Source organism: Pestalotiopsis fici (genome assembly GCF_000516985.1).
Source record: "Pestalotiopsis fici W106-1 unplaced genomic scaffold PFICI_Scf_2, whole genome shotgun sequence".
Classification (NCBI taxonomy): domain Eukaryota; kingdom Fungi; phylum Ascomycota; class Sordariomycetes; order Amphisphaeriales; family Sporocadaceae; genus Pestalotiopsis; species Pestalotiopsis fici.
The window spans coordinates 94,161-108,933 of NW_006917092.1; the positions used below are offsets into that span (position 1 = coordinate 94,161).

At 46.4% G+C, this 14,773-nt stretch overlaps 5 protein-coding genes across 5 annotated transcripts; all 5 read right to left on the bottom strand.

Annotated features, from left to right (window-relative positions):
- Window positions 1-1,744: 1,744 nt before the first annotated feature.
- On the bottom strand, window positions 1,745-3,584 carry PFICI_02142 (uncharacterized protein; the record flags this gene model as incomplete). Its single annotated transcript, XM_007830723.1, has 6 exons — window positions 1,745-1,763; window positions 1,814-1,963; window positions 2,017-2,325; window positions 2,388-2,790; window positions 2,847-3,297; window positions 3,345-3,584. 6 exons carry the CDS (start codon window positions 3,582-3,584, stop codon window positions 1,745-1,747), a joined length of 1,572 nt encoding a protein of 523 aa, XP_007828914.1.
- Window positions 3,585-5,227: 1,643 nt separating this feature from the next.
- PFICI_02143 (uncharacterized protein) lies at window positions 5,228-6,340 on the bottom strand (the record flags this gene model as incomplete). Its single annotated transcript, XM_007830724.1, has 1 exon — window positions 5,228-6,340. The coding sequence occupies one exon, from the start codon at window positions 6,338-6,340 to the stop codon at window positions 5,228-5,230; it is 1,113 nt and encodes a 370-aa protein (XP_007828915.1).
- A 351-nt stretch (window positions 6,341-6,691) lies between these two features.
- Window positions 6,692-8,107, bottom strand: PFICI_02144 (uncharacterized protein; the record flags this gene model as incomplete). The annotated part of the gene is made up of 1 exon (XM_007830725.1): window positions 6,692-8,107. The coding sequence occupies one exon, from the start codon at window positions 8,105-8,107 to the stop codon at window positions 6,692-6,694; it is 1,416 nt and encodes a 471-aa protein (XP_007828916.1).
- Window positions 8,108-8,648: 541 nt separating this feature from the next.
- On the bottom strand, window positions 8,649-9,580 carry PFICI_02145 (uncharacterized protein; the record flags this gene model as incomplete). Its single annotated transcript, XM_007830726.1, has 2 exons — window positions 8,649-9,265; window positions 9,379-9,580. 2 exons carry the CDS (start codon window positions 9,578-9,580, stop codon window positions 8,649-8,651), a joined length of 819 nt encoding a protein of 272 aa, XP_007828917.1.
- A 980-nt stretch (window positions 9,581-10,560) lies between these two features.
- PFICI_02146 (uncharacterized protein) lies at window positions 10,561-14,721 on the bottom strand (the record flags this gene model as incomplete). Its single annotated transcript, XM_007830727.1, has 5 exons — window positions 10,561-11,442; window positions 11,493-11,995; window positions 12,048-12,363; window positions 12,413-14,606; window positions 14,657-14,721. The coding sequence occupies 5 exons, from the start codon at window positions 14,719-14,721 to the stop codon at window positions 10,561-10,563; spliced, it is 3,960 nt and encodes a 1,319-aa protein (XP_007828918.1).
- Between the last annotated feature and the right edge of the window lie 52 nt (window positions 14,722-14,773).

Sequence of the window (14,773 nt, forward strand, 5' to 3'; positions counted from 1 at the left end):
TTATTACTCAAACCAGTACTAAAAAACGCTAAAATCGACGAAATGCTAAAAACCGAACTAAATTAATAAAAATATATTATCAAAAAAATTATTAATTATAAAAAGGTCGGATATAAATACTAGTTCTACGTTAAATAAGAAAATTACCCACCTAAGGAAAATATTTAGGAACCTAAAAAACATATTAAAAATTATATCGCTTTTAATTAATATTTTTAGCTTTAATAAAAGGACTAAAATCTACAAAATTATTTCCGAAACCGAATACCGATTAATCGGGCTCGTTAAAAATGCTTAACGATTAAAAATCGTTTATTACGAAATATTTATAACTTTTAAAAGCAAAAAAAACCCTATTTTTTTTATTTAATTCCTTTATATTACGAGCGAATAATTCGGAATTATAAGCCTTTATTCGTGCTTTAATTTTCCGAATCCGAAATAACCGATTAATAATAGCCGCTAAAAAAAATTAAAGCTTAGCTATTTTTTCGTAAAGTTTTAAAAAATTATTATTTGCTTTTTCTTTTTTGGTTTTTAATTTCCGCTATTAATCTAAAACCTTCCGGAGCGTAAAAGCCACTAAAATATTATCGCATTTCCGGGAAAAATACGCAATATACTCTAAATAACGAATCGACTTTTCGTCCGCTATTCGGCAAAAACGCTTATTTTTAAAGCAAAGTGTATACGGCATATTTATAATACGACCGTTTAATTTAATAAAATTAAAAAGCTTAATTTATTTACGAGCTTTTCGTTTTTTCGTTATTTTTAATAAAAATTTTAATATAATAAACATATATTATAAATAAAGCAAAAAAAAAACAATAAAAAAAAATAAAATAACTACGGCACATAGGCATTACGATTTATTTAAGCAGCTTAAAATCTTTCGAGGATAAAAAATATAAAAAAAGGAGCTAATATTACGAATATATACTTTTATATAAAAATAAATAAATATATTAGCGCTTAAAAAAAAAAGAAGGGGCTTAGCACCGAAAGCCGAAAACAGGTTAAAACGGGAACCACCATTTTTAATAATTGCTAGCCAGCTATTTAATAAAATTATAATTTTAGCAATAATCTAAACGATTAAATTATTAAAATTATTAAACTCCATCGACTCCAAAACTATAAAATCGGCTTAGTATTATAATCTAAAAAACATTAATAAAGGAATAAATAGATATATATTATAAAAGGATTTCCTATATAAATAATTATTACCTTAATAATTAATTTAAGCATTTATTTTACCTATAAATAAAGCATTTAATACGCTTTAACGATTATACTTATAAATTAATTCGATTACCCTTACCTTTAGATACTTATTGCTTAATACTTTTTTTAAAGCTACCGTCCCCTATTAGCATAAACCCCAATACCTTTTATACTTCAGGTTTATTCTAGAAACCCGTAGTGTAGTCGTTATATCATTGATCAATGATTCATTCACTATATTTGAAACGATGGCCGCCAAATTTTATGATGGAACGTATTGGGTCATTAGCATGTATTCGAGACCAAACGTACGTCGCAGCGTCGAGATAAACGAAATTATGGTAAGTGAAGTGATTGATTAGTTGATTGGGTGTCTGTACGTATCTATGGGAGCAGTGGAAGGTATATATATGCAGTTCTATAGTGGAGCATGAAGCCCGAAATGAAGGTGACTGCGCTCCCATTTCAACACGCAGATAAGCTAAATCAGGCCCGACTGGCATCACCTCAAGCGCTAATCTCCTGGTCGAAACCTGATGTCTCTACAGGAAGCAAGAGTCCAATAAAACCTATTACCACATACATCCCACATGATACAAACAATGGCACAGGACTGGTAACATCCGCAAATGTCGCGATAAAGGGAGCAGTGAGGGAAGCCAAACGACCGCATGCCATCAGCAGTCCATTGCCAAACCCACGATTCTCGGTACTCAGAGCTTGAGGTGTATATCTGGAAAAGGGTGTCAGAGAAAACTTGAAGGAAACAGAGAGGAAAAGACTCACGAATAGATAATAGAGTATAGCGCATTTAACCAAAACCCCGTCAAGCATGAGAACGCAAGATTCTGTGCTTCATTCACAACGATCGTGAAAACTCCGGAAAAGACCGCACACAGACAAGCCGTTATAGCGATAGATCGTCGCGACCGCAGCCAAGGCACTGCGACCATGATCATGCTCAAGATTGGACCGAATATACCAACAACTGAGGTTATCGCCCAATCACGATACGTTTGGTATGCGCTACCATCTCCTAATTGTGCGCCATGGGCTTGCAGGTAATAGGAGAGAAATATCGTAAAAAGAGGGTAACTACAAATATTCATTAGGCCCATGATCTTTAGAAAGCGTCAGCTTGGGTTCGGATGACCTACCAGATTCCAATCAACATCCAAAGTAGCATTAAGCAGATCATGAGACGAACTCTTTGTGCGCCCTTGAATAACTGATTTGTGCGACTCAAACTCTGCCTCAGTGACATGTTCTTGTGGTGAGCTTCGTCTCCGGGCAAATTGAATTGTGCCATTGTGACTTGGTACCCGGACCCATTGGTGTTGCTAATGTGGTTGAGCACAGTGACCGCTTCTTCAATACGCCCTCTTGATGCCAGCCATTTCGGTGACTCGCTTCCACTGAGTACCAGAGCTCTTCCAACGGCCATCAATAGGCAAAGACCGCCAAGAGTGATGTAGAGATAGCGCCATCCCATGTTCTCTGACTTGGGACACGTGTCGGGCGTTGTACCATTGCAGCTGAAGTTGACAAGCAGAGGCCAAGCTTTATATATATCATTATCAGCAATCGCCTGTGTGAAGTCAAGATTGGATAAATACCGATCAGCCCTGTGATGGCATTGCCCAGGCCCCAAACGGCGGCCATTCCGGTAAGCAAAAATGAGAATCGCGCAGGTAAACACTCGGCGAGTAGGGTCAAGTCAATGGCAACTGAGAGGAGGAGGAGGAGAGTATCAGTGTTTGCTTCATAAGAAAAGAAAAGAAATTTGAAAATCTCACGATTGCCACCGGCAAAGAAGCCGTATATCGTCACGAAGCCCGTGAGCGCACCCCAGGAAGGAGAACCCGCAGCTGCCATAACAAAGATACAGACAGCAAATAGGGAAGTTTGCCATACTAGCTTTCTTCCAATTGTGTCGGCTAGGAGTCCGAGGACGATTGCACCGAGAAAAAGGCCAGCATAGTTGAAAGGAGAAATTAGTGTCGAGTATTCTGGACCGAATTCGGCTGCAGCTTGGGTGGGTACAAGACTGATGGAAACTAAGAGCATCTTTCCAATCAGTAGATAGATCACATTGTGCAGAACAGTGGGCTTACTTGATCGACAATGAATCCAAAGGCACATGTAAAAGCAAGCTTCCACTGAAAAGCGCCCATGCCGATCCTTTCGATTGCTTGTTCAACGAAAACAAGATTCAAGTCACCATGTACCGGATTGACACCCAGATCAACCATACTTCCGACACCACGACTTTCCCTAGGCTTGATCTTCTCCATTTCGTCCTTTTCATCGTGGGGGACTTCATTGTCTCGATGGGACTGCTTGCAGTCGTTCATGATGGTGGTTTGGATATTCGAGCGTTCTAAATGAGAAACAAATCACTTTGATTGAAGTAGCGAGACATCGATTGAATGCAAAATAGGATGAAGCGGTTGGATATGAATACAATCCCAAGTATACTCCGCACGCTTATCTCCCTGCCACAACAGCCGGTAGAGCTTAGCGCTGATAACATTCTTCCGAGCAACCGATGAAGACCCGCGGATATGATAAAACAAAGATAGCTGCGTAAAGATTAGCTGGACCAAGGCAACCCCAGTGCAGTGGCGGCCATGGATACTAAAGAATTCCGGGAGATACGAAATAGCGTAGCGTGCCTGGGTCCCCGGAAGACGGAAACGGACCGTGTGCCGCCTGATAAGATTTGGAGTTATCCTTGGCGGGAAGAGCAGAAGAGAAATGACCGTGCTGGAGGAATCCTCACAAAAAGGAGGCTCGTTTGGTCCTTTTACCAATCGAATTGGAGACAAGAACTCCGCATTAGTCATGAATCTCAATATGCCTTCCCAAGTTAGCTGCTACTTTTTCGAGCCGACGCGGGACGCACCCAATAACAACCTGCCCGTGCTTCACTATCGAAACGTACTGCCAAGACCTACAACAGAAGAAGGAACTACCTCATTTCTCACTGCTAATAATTGGGAAAAGAGGGTGGGTGAAAAATATGCAATCAAATGAATGCAAGGGTGGAATCGTCTACTGATAACTCTCAGGGAACATGGGGACATATCAGTATACGTCACTTTCATCCGAACAGTCATGAGTGTTATGGTATTCGACACCGAATCACACCTTCAAGGACACACGATTGATTCAGAAGCAGGTATATTTCAAGGTACTTCAACTCTGCTCCTCGGCAGTATGGATAATGGTGATGGCACTGGTCTAAAGGTCGACGTGGAGGCTGGTGATGTCGTGGTACTTCCGGCCGGGACAGCACATTCGTCAATCACTAGTTCTCCGGACTATCGTTATATTGGCGTTTATCCTTGCGTAAATATCCTGAAATGACATTCATGATGATACATGCATTGACTGACCTCCGATCAACCTTATAGGATTGTCCTAAATGGAGCAACGAAACTGGAAAGTCGCCACCAGAAGTCTTTCTCAATATTATATCAAACGTCAAATGCCCTACCACGGACCCTGTGTATGGAAAAGAAGGGCCACTCTTGAGGCTTTGGAGTCATGCTCACAAGTCAGATTATTGAAGTGGAATTACTTACTTTCATGATGCATGATGTAGCAGGACTGCAAGCTACCATTCTGATATGGCAATCTAAAAATGTCCCCTGTCAACAAATGAATCATGTTGAGCACCTACATATATTGTATTTACTCTTCAACATCTTTTTATCACAGAACAACCACAGCCCCTCGATCTCCTACAATTTTGCCTGCTCGTCCCGTCTGAGAACCCGTAATGGGGGACCGCCCCGGCTCCCGTCTCCTGCCATGCTTCCTTCTTGTAACCCGTTCCCATCATCTAGTCTCCACTTTTGTCTGATATCCGACGAAGCTTTATTCTCGTAACAGTCGACGATATAATGCCCCAAGACAGGTAGAAACTTGAAGGCACTGATCCTTCCGTTAGCTTCTAACCGCAAAGAAGGGATAGATGTGATTGCTAGTCAACTTACTGTCCCGCACCACCAGTAGCTAGGAACAAGCCCTCAATTCGAGGATGGTGGTCAATGATGAAATCACCTTGTCGAGTATCCGAGTACCAGCATAATCGACGGTTCATCCATGGATGGTTCGCAAATTTAGGCAGCAGCTGCCGGAGTCCCTCACGTAGAGCCTCTTCGGCATCTACCGGGAGGTATGAGGCGTCCACATTGTTTCCATCGCGCTTAGGGGCTGACACCAATTGAGACCTTCCTGATTCATCTGCACCTCCTTCCTGTTGTGTAGCCCAGCCATAACCGTGTCGAGCAAGCTTGAGAATGTTACTCTGAGGGGTCGGAGGGAAGCAGAACATGCCGGTACTGAGGTTAATTATGACTGGTGTGTCTTTCAACTCGTCTGACTCTTTGCTCGTCAATTGAATGAATCCCACAGGCTGGCCAGACGCAGTTGTCGCATGAGTTATGGGAATCAAGGTGTTTGACCAGGCACCAGCTGCAATGATGACCTGTGATGCCCGGATCGGATCACCATGTGCAACATTGACGCCGACTACACGCTTTCCAGCATATTTGAGAGACACAACAGTCCCTCGAGAACCCGTAATGAAAGAAACACCAAGGCGACTGCATTCCAAGCTCAAGTGACGAATACTGGCGCTAGCGTCCGCCCACCCTCCCTTGTGGTTATGGTATGCCTTGAGTCCCCTCAAGTTGGCCTGAATATTTGGGTAAAGTTGAAGAACATCGCTAGCTTGGTTAAATACGTCTAGTGGTTGCCCCAAGGCTTCGTTGAGCTCTTTGCTCTTTTCGAGGTATGCATGCCCAGGCTGATTCGCGAGCATCACAAAGCCCGAGTGATGGTAGTAATTTTTGAACTCGCCCATCCAGCCGTCATACGCTTCTCTCGCCATTTGTCCGTAGAGAGGATCCGCGTAGTCGGTGCGGATTACTCGCGAAATATCGACACTACTCCCATCAAGAACTGGCGGGAGATGACGATCTAAAACCGTAACATGAGCATAGTCGCGCTTTTTCAGTTCCAGAGCAGTTGTGAGCCCAAACACTCCCGCTCCGATGATGAGAACATGCCCATCTTTGCTGGCTGGTTTTCTGGTTGTCATTGTCGCAATTATGCTCTGGAAAGAATGAAATGATCGTGAAGAATGACCATCATTTGTCAAACTTTGTGTCATGGGTGATATACGTAAATGCATCCCAAATAAGCCTGTAGCTAGGGGTGGAATTGTCAACACGGATCCAGTTCCGTCCCCACCATCCTAGTGGTAAACTCTCTGGATTCTAACCTACGGTTACCTAGGCTCGTCCCATCACGCCCTTCGAGGGGAAGACAAGTTGACCATTGCACCCGAAGTCGGAATGCACCATCTGGAAGAGTATCAATTGCAAACAGAAATCTCAAGACCATCCCAGGTCCCTGTGACAAGTGAATGCAGTTTTATAAAGCCAATATCCTACGCAGGGTCGCTCATAAACGGGCTCCAGAAAATGCCCTGCGGGTCCCATATATGCTTGATACGCCTGAGCTCGGCCAGCTTGTGTTTGTCAAACATCTCCTCCAAGTCGATGCCAAATCTCAGGTTGTTTGGAAAACTTCTCGGTGTACTACTCGCATCCCCTGCACGCATCATACGAACGAAATTGGTCATATAGTCCGTCATGGCGTCTAATCCCGCCGCGTCATTGCACATGACAATAGTCATGGCAGAAAAGTCTCTATCGCGACTTTCAATGAACCTATCACCACCAATACCGGCCCCCAACTCCTTATGCCTGGTGCTGTTGAAGCGCGATATCGCGACGATGCTTCGCCAGGCACCAGGAACTCTCTCCGTTACCGACAGCCAACTTTCAAAAGCCGTGGTTATTGTTTCCACGTCGATGGCCTTGAGTCGACATGATGCAATCGCTTTGTGTCCACCATGCTTATTCTGAGGCTCGAAGCGGTCATTGAGGTGCTCCATTGGTACCATATCTGTGCCTGCTTTTGAAGACACTTCTACAAATCTTTCGGAATACAGCGCGCTCGATTCATCCTTGGCATCCCGGAGCGATCCGAAACATGTACTACCTATAGCAATGACTGGTACACCGTTCGCAGAACCACTTACCGGAATGCGCAAGAATGTAAGTGTGTTGCTCACTTTCGGCGACGGTCGTGAAAGGTCCAGAAATGCCCGCACGGCCGTTTCGATAGATGTAGGTGGGAACATAAGTGAACGTATGCAGATCTTGTCATCCGTCATGTTGAGACTAGATATAGGATATGCAGACGTTGTAATGGCCGTCACAACGCCGAGTCCGTGGCCAGCGCCACAAAGAGCGTTGAAGAGGGACAAATGTTCCCCAGTGGAAGATGCTTTAACCTCAATGACGGAGTCCTCGGAGACAACGATACGAAATGATTGCACCATGTCAGCCATAACCCCATGCAGACCGTTCAACGGTGTGCTGCCTGCCCCAAGGACACAGCCAACTACACCCACGGCATTAGAATTTGGCAGAGCAGTATAATAGCCATCCAAAGCCAGGGACTTGAGCAAATCCCCGGTCACTACGCCGCCACCGATGCGTACAGTGCATCTTGCCTTGTCCAGGAGGATAGTCTGGAACTTTCTCATGTCCAAGTATAAGTTCTTGGGCCCAACAGGCACATAAGTTCCATGACCGCCACCACCAGTGACAATGATGAGGTGATTGGTTCTTGCTAGACCCATGGCAGCCTGAACGTCTGCCTCATTTTCTGGAATGACAACCAAAGACGGTCGATCAATGTTGGTGTCAGACCAGCGAGTAAAGCCCAATGCGGGAGTCTCAGCACTGGGAATAAAGTGCTCGCAGTGGAGCGAACTCAGGCCCGTTATAGTCATGTTCAGACAACGTGGAAAAAGTGATTACAGAATCAGCCGAAATAGAAATGGTCAAGAAAATCCAATTAGAAGGAGAATGATTTTCTTTCTCGTGTCAAGTTTCGACGAAATTCTATTCCAACGGTCAAGAAATCTACTCGTGTCACGCCCCCACTTTAATGGAAGGATCGCGCGCGCACCAACATCGCCTTGTATTGAAGTCATACTTGCATACCTACCGTAAGCGCGGGGGTGATTTGGTGGCATTTAGCGGGCATGAAGTTTCCAATAGTGCGCAAGTCTGAGGCGCTGTCTGCGTTAAGGTACCTACATATATGCTCGTATAGGTAGTGGGCTTGCGCCTGTAAGCGATGACCTTGCCTGTATGTTTTAGTGCCTCTGCCACATAACTCGTACCTACCTAGTACGTCGCTGCGCTGGACAACGCAAGCAAATATCAGTGGTTTTATTGAAGTTCAAGATGAATTACGAATCTGCAAGTACAGGTCGATTGATGTTCAAGCTGTACATGTGCCTACGTACAGAGTACCATGGGCCATTCTCATCCGAGGTATTGGCTAGCCACATAATCTGCAAAAGAGGTTGGCTTGCCGCCCGAATACTTTGCAATATTCTCCACCGCTTGCGTATAGAATGGCTCAGGATATAAGCTGACATGCCTCCGTTGGGCCATTCCCTGAACAAGATTCTTCGCCAAAGGGGCCGGAAAGCCTTTCCCAGTCAACTCGGCAATCTTCTCTTCCAGTGTCGGACGAACAATCTTGATCTCGCGTCCAGAAGTCCCAATGACTGTCTCCCATAACTGATTCAGTGTCAAGAGTTGTGGTCCACACAAATAAATAGCTTCCTTGGACGATATAGATGGTCGTTCAACCAAAACAGCGCCACCGACACGCCCAACGTCAGCCGGCGACACAGAATCTTCGAGTATATCTCCATATGTGACACTGGCTTCCCATGGAGTCTTTGTTGTATCGAGGTCCTGCTTGAATGGCTTGCTCGCAAACATTCCGGGTCGCAGTGCAACATGGGAAATGTTGAGGTCCTCAAGCTTGATCTCCACCTGAGCATGCACATGGGCTATAAAATCGTCGGTCGTGATCCGGCGTAGATCTTGCTCCGGTTTCACGTTGAATGAGGAGAGGAAAACCACATATTCTATTCCGCCCGACTGCATAGCTCTAAAACTGCTCTCGAGAGCGTCGCCAGTCTGGACACGATATACGAAGGCAGCTTTTGCTTTTGATTCCTTCACTGCTCTTTCGACTGACTTTGGATCAGAAAGATCTGCCTCGATGCGATGGAATTTTCCGTTTTTTCGTCTTGCTCGCTGATTGCAGTGATGGTGGCATTGATTCGTCGCATAGCTAGCCACACTCTGGCACCACGTCGGGAGGCTTCCTGAGCAACAACACCACCAACATCGCCGGTTGGTCCAAATACAATGACATTATCATACTTGAGTCTTGACATTGTGTCTTGAACGACCGCTTCGATACTGACCATGACAAGAAGATCAATGGAGCGCCATTGAAATGCAATGCATTTCTACTAATATTTGAAGAGGCCAACCTTCTCACGCACCAATGAAGCGATGGCGGAACCGCTTGTGTGCGCAATGTCTGTGTCGGCTCTCGCGAGTACCTGACGAGGCCGACGTGTCGCGGACAAATGCTGTGCTTAGAAATGCTCCACGTGCATTCTACTACTTTGTTCAATTCGCGCATTTTACTGGCATAAGCATGGCCGACTCTTAGACGTGAGTATCTGTAAGCACCAAAGTCGGTACAGAGGTATTTGCATATGTACCTGCCGTAACCTGGCATGTAGCGCTCACGGAGGGGCCGGGTTGGCCTAACGGGCAACTATTGTATTAGGATGGTGGGTATTATTGCCCAATTACAGGTATTGCATACCTCGTACAATAGTGGAAAACTTGGGGGACTTGCACCTAGTACATACCTGTACACAAGGTACCTACCTAGTAGATACTGTGTACCTAATAGTAGTGCTGACAGCCAAACCTTGGAGGTGCTATTGATTAGTATGTGAACCCTTTACAATAGCCAAAGTTCTACTACAAACGACGAATCAACATGTAACATATTTGTAATGAAAAGCCGACCTGAGCCGAGCATGAAATACGGAAACCCAGTATGGATATCATTTGGGAAATTCTTTAGGTGTAAGATGGATGGTGGAAGCATTATAACCTAGATCGACTTCCCTCTGCCCAAGACTTAATGGGGTTATGGGATGTCAAATCCATGAACCCAGTGGTTGTAGGTCCTAATTACGGGGAAATAAGTATGTAGTGACTGGTGAACCCCATAATTGTTCGGTCGGGCAATGTTTTGTTGTAGGACTCCAGAGGCGATGATAATTTATTGTTACAAATATTTAGTCCGGCAATTCAGAGCCTCCAAGTGATATTTTTTCATGGCATGTATTAACTAGGTGGATGCTCCCATTGCTTCTCTTTGACTCACACTCCCATTCGCGCGGGGGATTGAAGCACCATAAATGGGGTTCTTTCTTGCGGCGCGCATGATTTCCAATTCCTCAGGTGGGACAAACTCTTCGACAGCATAGGGATCTGGGCCATAACCACCGCCGCCGGGTGTCTTGATGATGATCGAGTCCCCGGGTTGCATCATTGTCGTGGCTCGCGGCCCTAGACTGATCGTACGCGTCTCCCCAGTCGCAGAGTCTTTGCGTATCCAGAGGTTGACGCCCTTTTCACCATCACTTCCACCAGCCATTCCATACGGAGCCACTACGCGACGCTCCGACAAGATACTTACCTGCATTGGACGAGAAAGTTCAATTGATCTGATGCAGCCATCGCCGCCGCGTCGGAATCCTGCACCGCCGCTTCCTTTTCGAATGGAGAACTCTCGCAGAATGACGGGATAGCGTTTCTCAATCGTTTCTGGGTCGGTGATACGCGTGTTGGTGATGTTTGTGTGAACACCAGATTGACCATCCCAGGTTGGACCGGCTCCAGCGCCACCGGCAATGGTCTCGTAAAATCCAAAGCCCTTGGTCGTGTTCCCTTTTTCATCTGTACCTCCATAGCCAAATGTAAGGTTGTTGCAAGTTCCTTGACTAGCAGCACAAGCGCGGAAAGCTTTGAAAATGAGGTCTACAATACGTTGCGACGTCTCGACGTTGGACCCTACCGTGGCAGCTTGGAGACTGGGGGAGAGCAGAGTGTTCGGAGGAACATATACCTCTACTGGTGCCAAGCACCCTTGGTTCAGCGGTATATCGGTTGAAATCATGCACCTCAGACAGTAAATGATTCCAGAGTACATGACTGCGGATGGCGTATTCTGTCTTCGTTAGCAAGTCGTGCTTTCGGCCTACTTGGCGTCAAACATACCAGGTTGTTAAAGGCCTCGGGACCGGTGCCAGTAAAGTCAAATCTCGCCGAGCCATCCTCGCCATTGATGGTAATTTCCAATGCCAGGGGGGTGCCATCGTCCATGTAGTCGACTGCCTTCAGTGGACGCCCTCGAAAGCGCTTGCTAAAGTCCTTGAGAAGCTGGCGCACACTTTCCTCGGCATTCTTTTGAATTGCGTCCATGTAAAAGCGAACAACGGGCCAAGTATACTCGCGAACGAGCGCCTGGATCAAGTGAATGCCTCGCTTGTTTGCAGCCACGGCAGCCTTCAAGTCAGCGATATTGTCTTTTAAAGTTCGAGTCCCGCTGCATCCTGGATACTGCCCGGGCTTGACATAGAGCTCTTCTATCAGACCTTCCTCGTCGAATTTGCCCTCCTTGACCATCTTGAATGACTCGATAGCAGCTCCTTCCTGCCATAATTCGGTCGAATTTGGAGGCATGGAACCAGCAAGGATGCCGCCAATATCGGCGTGATGACCTAAACATGATTTAGCGTAGTCAATCGAAATCCAGATGAATGTGAATCTCACCTCTGTTGGCAACGAAAAACATAATCTCGGTGGGGTTTTCGTCGTCGTCGAATACAGGCGTGGTCACGGTCAAATCAGGCAAGTGTGTACCTCCAGCACAAGGGTGATTGGAAAGAATAACGTCGCCGGGCTTCAACCCATTGGGAGCGTACTTGTTGGCTTGATACCGAATCGCTGTGCTCATGGAACCCAAATGCCCAGGGATATGAGGGGCATTCGCGACAAGCCCGCCTGATGCAGAGAATACGGCGCACGAGAAGTCGAGACGTTCCTTGATGTTGGTTGAAATCGATGTCTTCTGCAGTGTCCTTCCCATCTGCAATGGTGATTAGCACTACGAGTAGCTCCGAAGCTGCTGAACTTACCTGCTCTGCTACAGACATGAACCGATGTCCAAATACCGATAGCTGAATGGGGTCAACCTCGTTGATATCTACATCTCGTTTCTTAGGTGAGACCAAATCGATAATGAGGTGCTCATCGAGAACTAGAGCTTCGCTGTCTTCTTCAATAAGAATGGTCTGTGTCGCGTCAACCGCAATCGCAGGTCCTCTGACTTTGGTGTACTTTGGTAGGGCAGAAATATGAAAGACGGCTGCATCGGTCCAGCCAGTAGCCCCAAAGTATACTTTCCGCGAAGACTTTGCTGTAGAAGGGTCAAGATAAGGAAAAGATTCCCAATCATTGATCTTTTCATACGGGCTCTTCAGTGGAATGTCCATTGCCTTGCCAACACTTCTCACGCGCACGTCGTCGACAAGAATGTCGCGATGCTGAACGAATCCGAACTCGCGCAGATGACGGTCTACAAATGCAGCCTCAAAGTCGCGATTCTCGGGTTGTTCAATCATGAGAGCGGTGTCGCTGCCTCTGTACCTCATATTCAGGAAGAATTCATGATGAACACGCTGCTTTGCGATGCCCTGTGCCTCCAATTCCATTACAGCTTTGTCCTCAAGAGACTGGAACCTTTGAGAGATATGGTCGCCTGCTTCCGGTCCGTACACTAGCGCCTCTGGGTCTTGCTTCTCGACAACTATGTCAGCCAATGCCATGCCGAACGCTGAAAGGATACTGGACAGTCGATGGATGAGGACTCGGCGGATTCCCAAGTCTCTTGCAATTGCGACCGCGTGCTGGCCTCCAGCACCACCAAAGCAAGCAAGATTATGCGAAGCAGTTTCAAATCCCTTGCCTTCGCTGAGGCTACGAATCGGTCTCGCCATGGTCGCGTTGGCGACATCAATGAAGCCCATTGCAACCTGCTCTGGCGTGAGCCGATCTGATCCGTGCTTTTCCTCATTCACAAGATCCGTGAGCTTTTCAAATTCTTTCGCCACGCGATCAAAGTGAAGCTTGCGGGGAAAATAATCGGGCAGTACTCGACCCAGGAAGCAGTTGGCGTCCGTTATGGTGAGAGGTCCCCCATTTCCATAACATACGGGACCTGGGTTTGCGCCAGCAGACTCTGGGCCGACCTTGAACAGACCATTGCTCCATTGCAGAATAGAGCCACCTCCGGCGGCTACCGTGTTCACGTCGAGTTGAGGACTCTGGATCGAAATCTCCGCGGTAGTGCTCTCAAAAACGTGTTCCAATGTGCCGCCGTAACGTGATACATCGGTACTTGTCCCTCCCATGTCGAAACCAAGAACTGCTGTTCCTTCGTTAGGGTCGTAGCAAGTCTTTGCGAATCCGATGACGCCACCGGCTGGACCAGACAAAATGGCTCGTAAACCAGTGAACTCTGTGTGCTTGACCAGTCCACCATGAGATTGCGATAGGAACAACTTGTTGCTTTGTTCGTCCTCCAGATGACCTTTGAAACCTCGTCGAAACTGATCCAGGTATTCTGCTGTGATAGGTGATAGATACGCGTCGGCTACTGCAGATTGTGCACGAGGGACAAGTTTGATCATGCTTTGTAGTTGGGAAGAAAGTGATACCTTGAAGCCCATCTCTCGTGCAAGCTCGCCAATTTGGAGTTCATGATTCGGAAAGTTGTAAGAATGCATCAACGCAACAGCTATGCTGCGAAACCCTTCTGCCCAAAGCTGCTCCAGGCTCGTCCTGACAACGGCTAGATCTGGTTGTTTCAGTATGCGAAGCGGCTCCCCTGATAGTCCCTTTACTAGAGATGGGTCACTGTTGACGTCGATTGGCTCGGGATCGGGGTCCTCAGAGAAGCCCTCCACAGTGACACGCTCATCGATCTCAATTGTCTTTTCATAAAGCTTGCCCAGCTTTTGTACAGACAGGTCAAAAATCTTGGGTCGGGCTTGGTTGCCGATGATCAAAAGGTCAGCGAAACCCTTTGTGATCAGCAAGGCTGTTCTTTCCCCCTTTCGTTCCAAAAGGGCATTCGTGGCGACCGTTGTCCCCATACGTATGCTTTCTATAGGAGTGAGATCCAGCAGCGATCCTTTTGGTATAGATTTCCCCGTGGCCTTTTCCAGAATTTGACGAATTCCCTCTGTTGGGGCATCTGGGTATTCGTCTGGACAGACAGACAGCAGTTTGAAGACGAGGTCATCTTCTTGGCCAGGAATTTGCGCCCAACTAATGAATTTGTTAACTTGTTGTCGAAACGTCGTTTTAGGTTTACCTACAAGTCACAAAATGTCCCACCCCGGTCAATGGCAACCCTGATGCCTTCGTCCAATATTGCAGGCATTTTGAGTGAAAGTTGTGATGCGAACGGTAAAAGGAGGCAAGGGATTATTGGC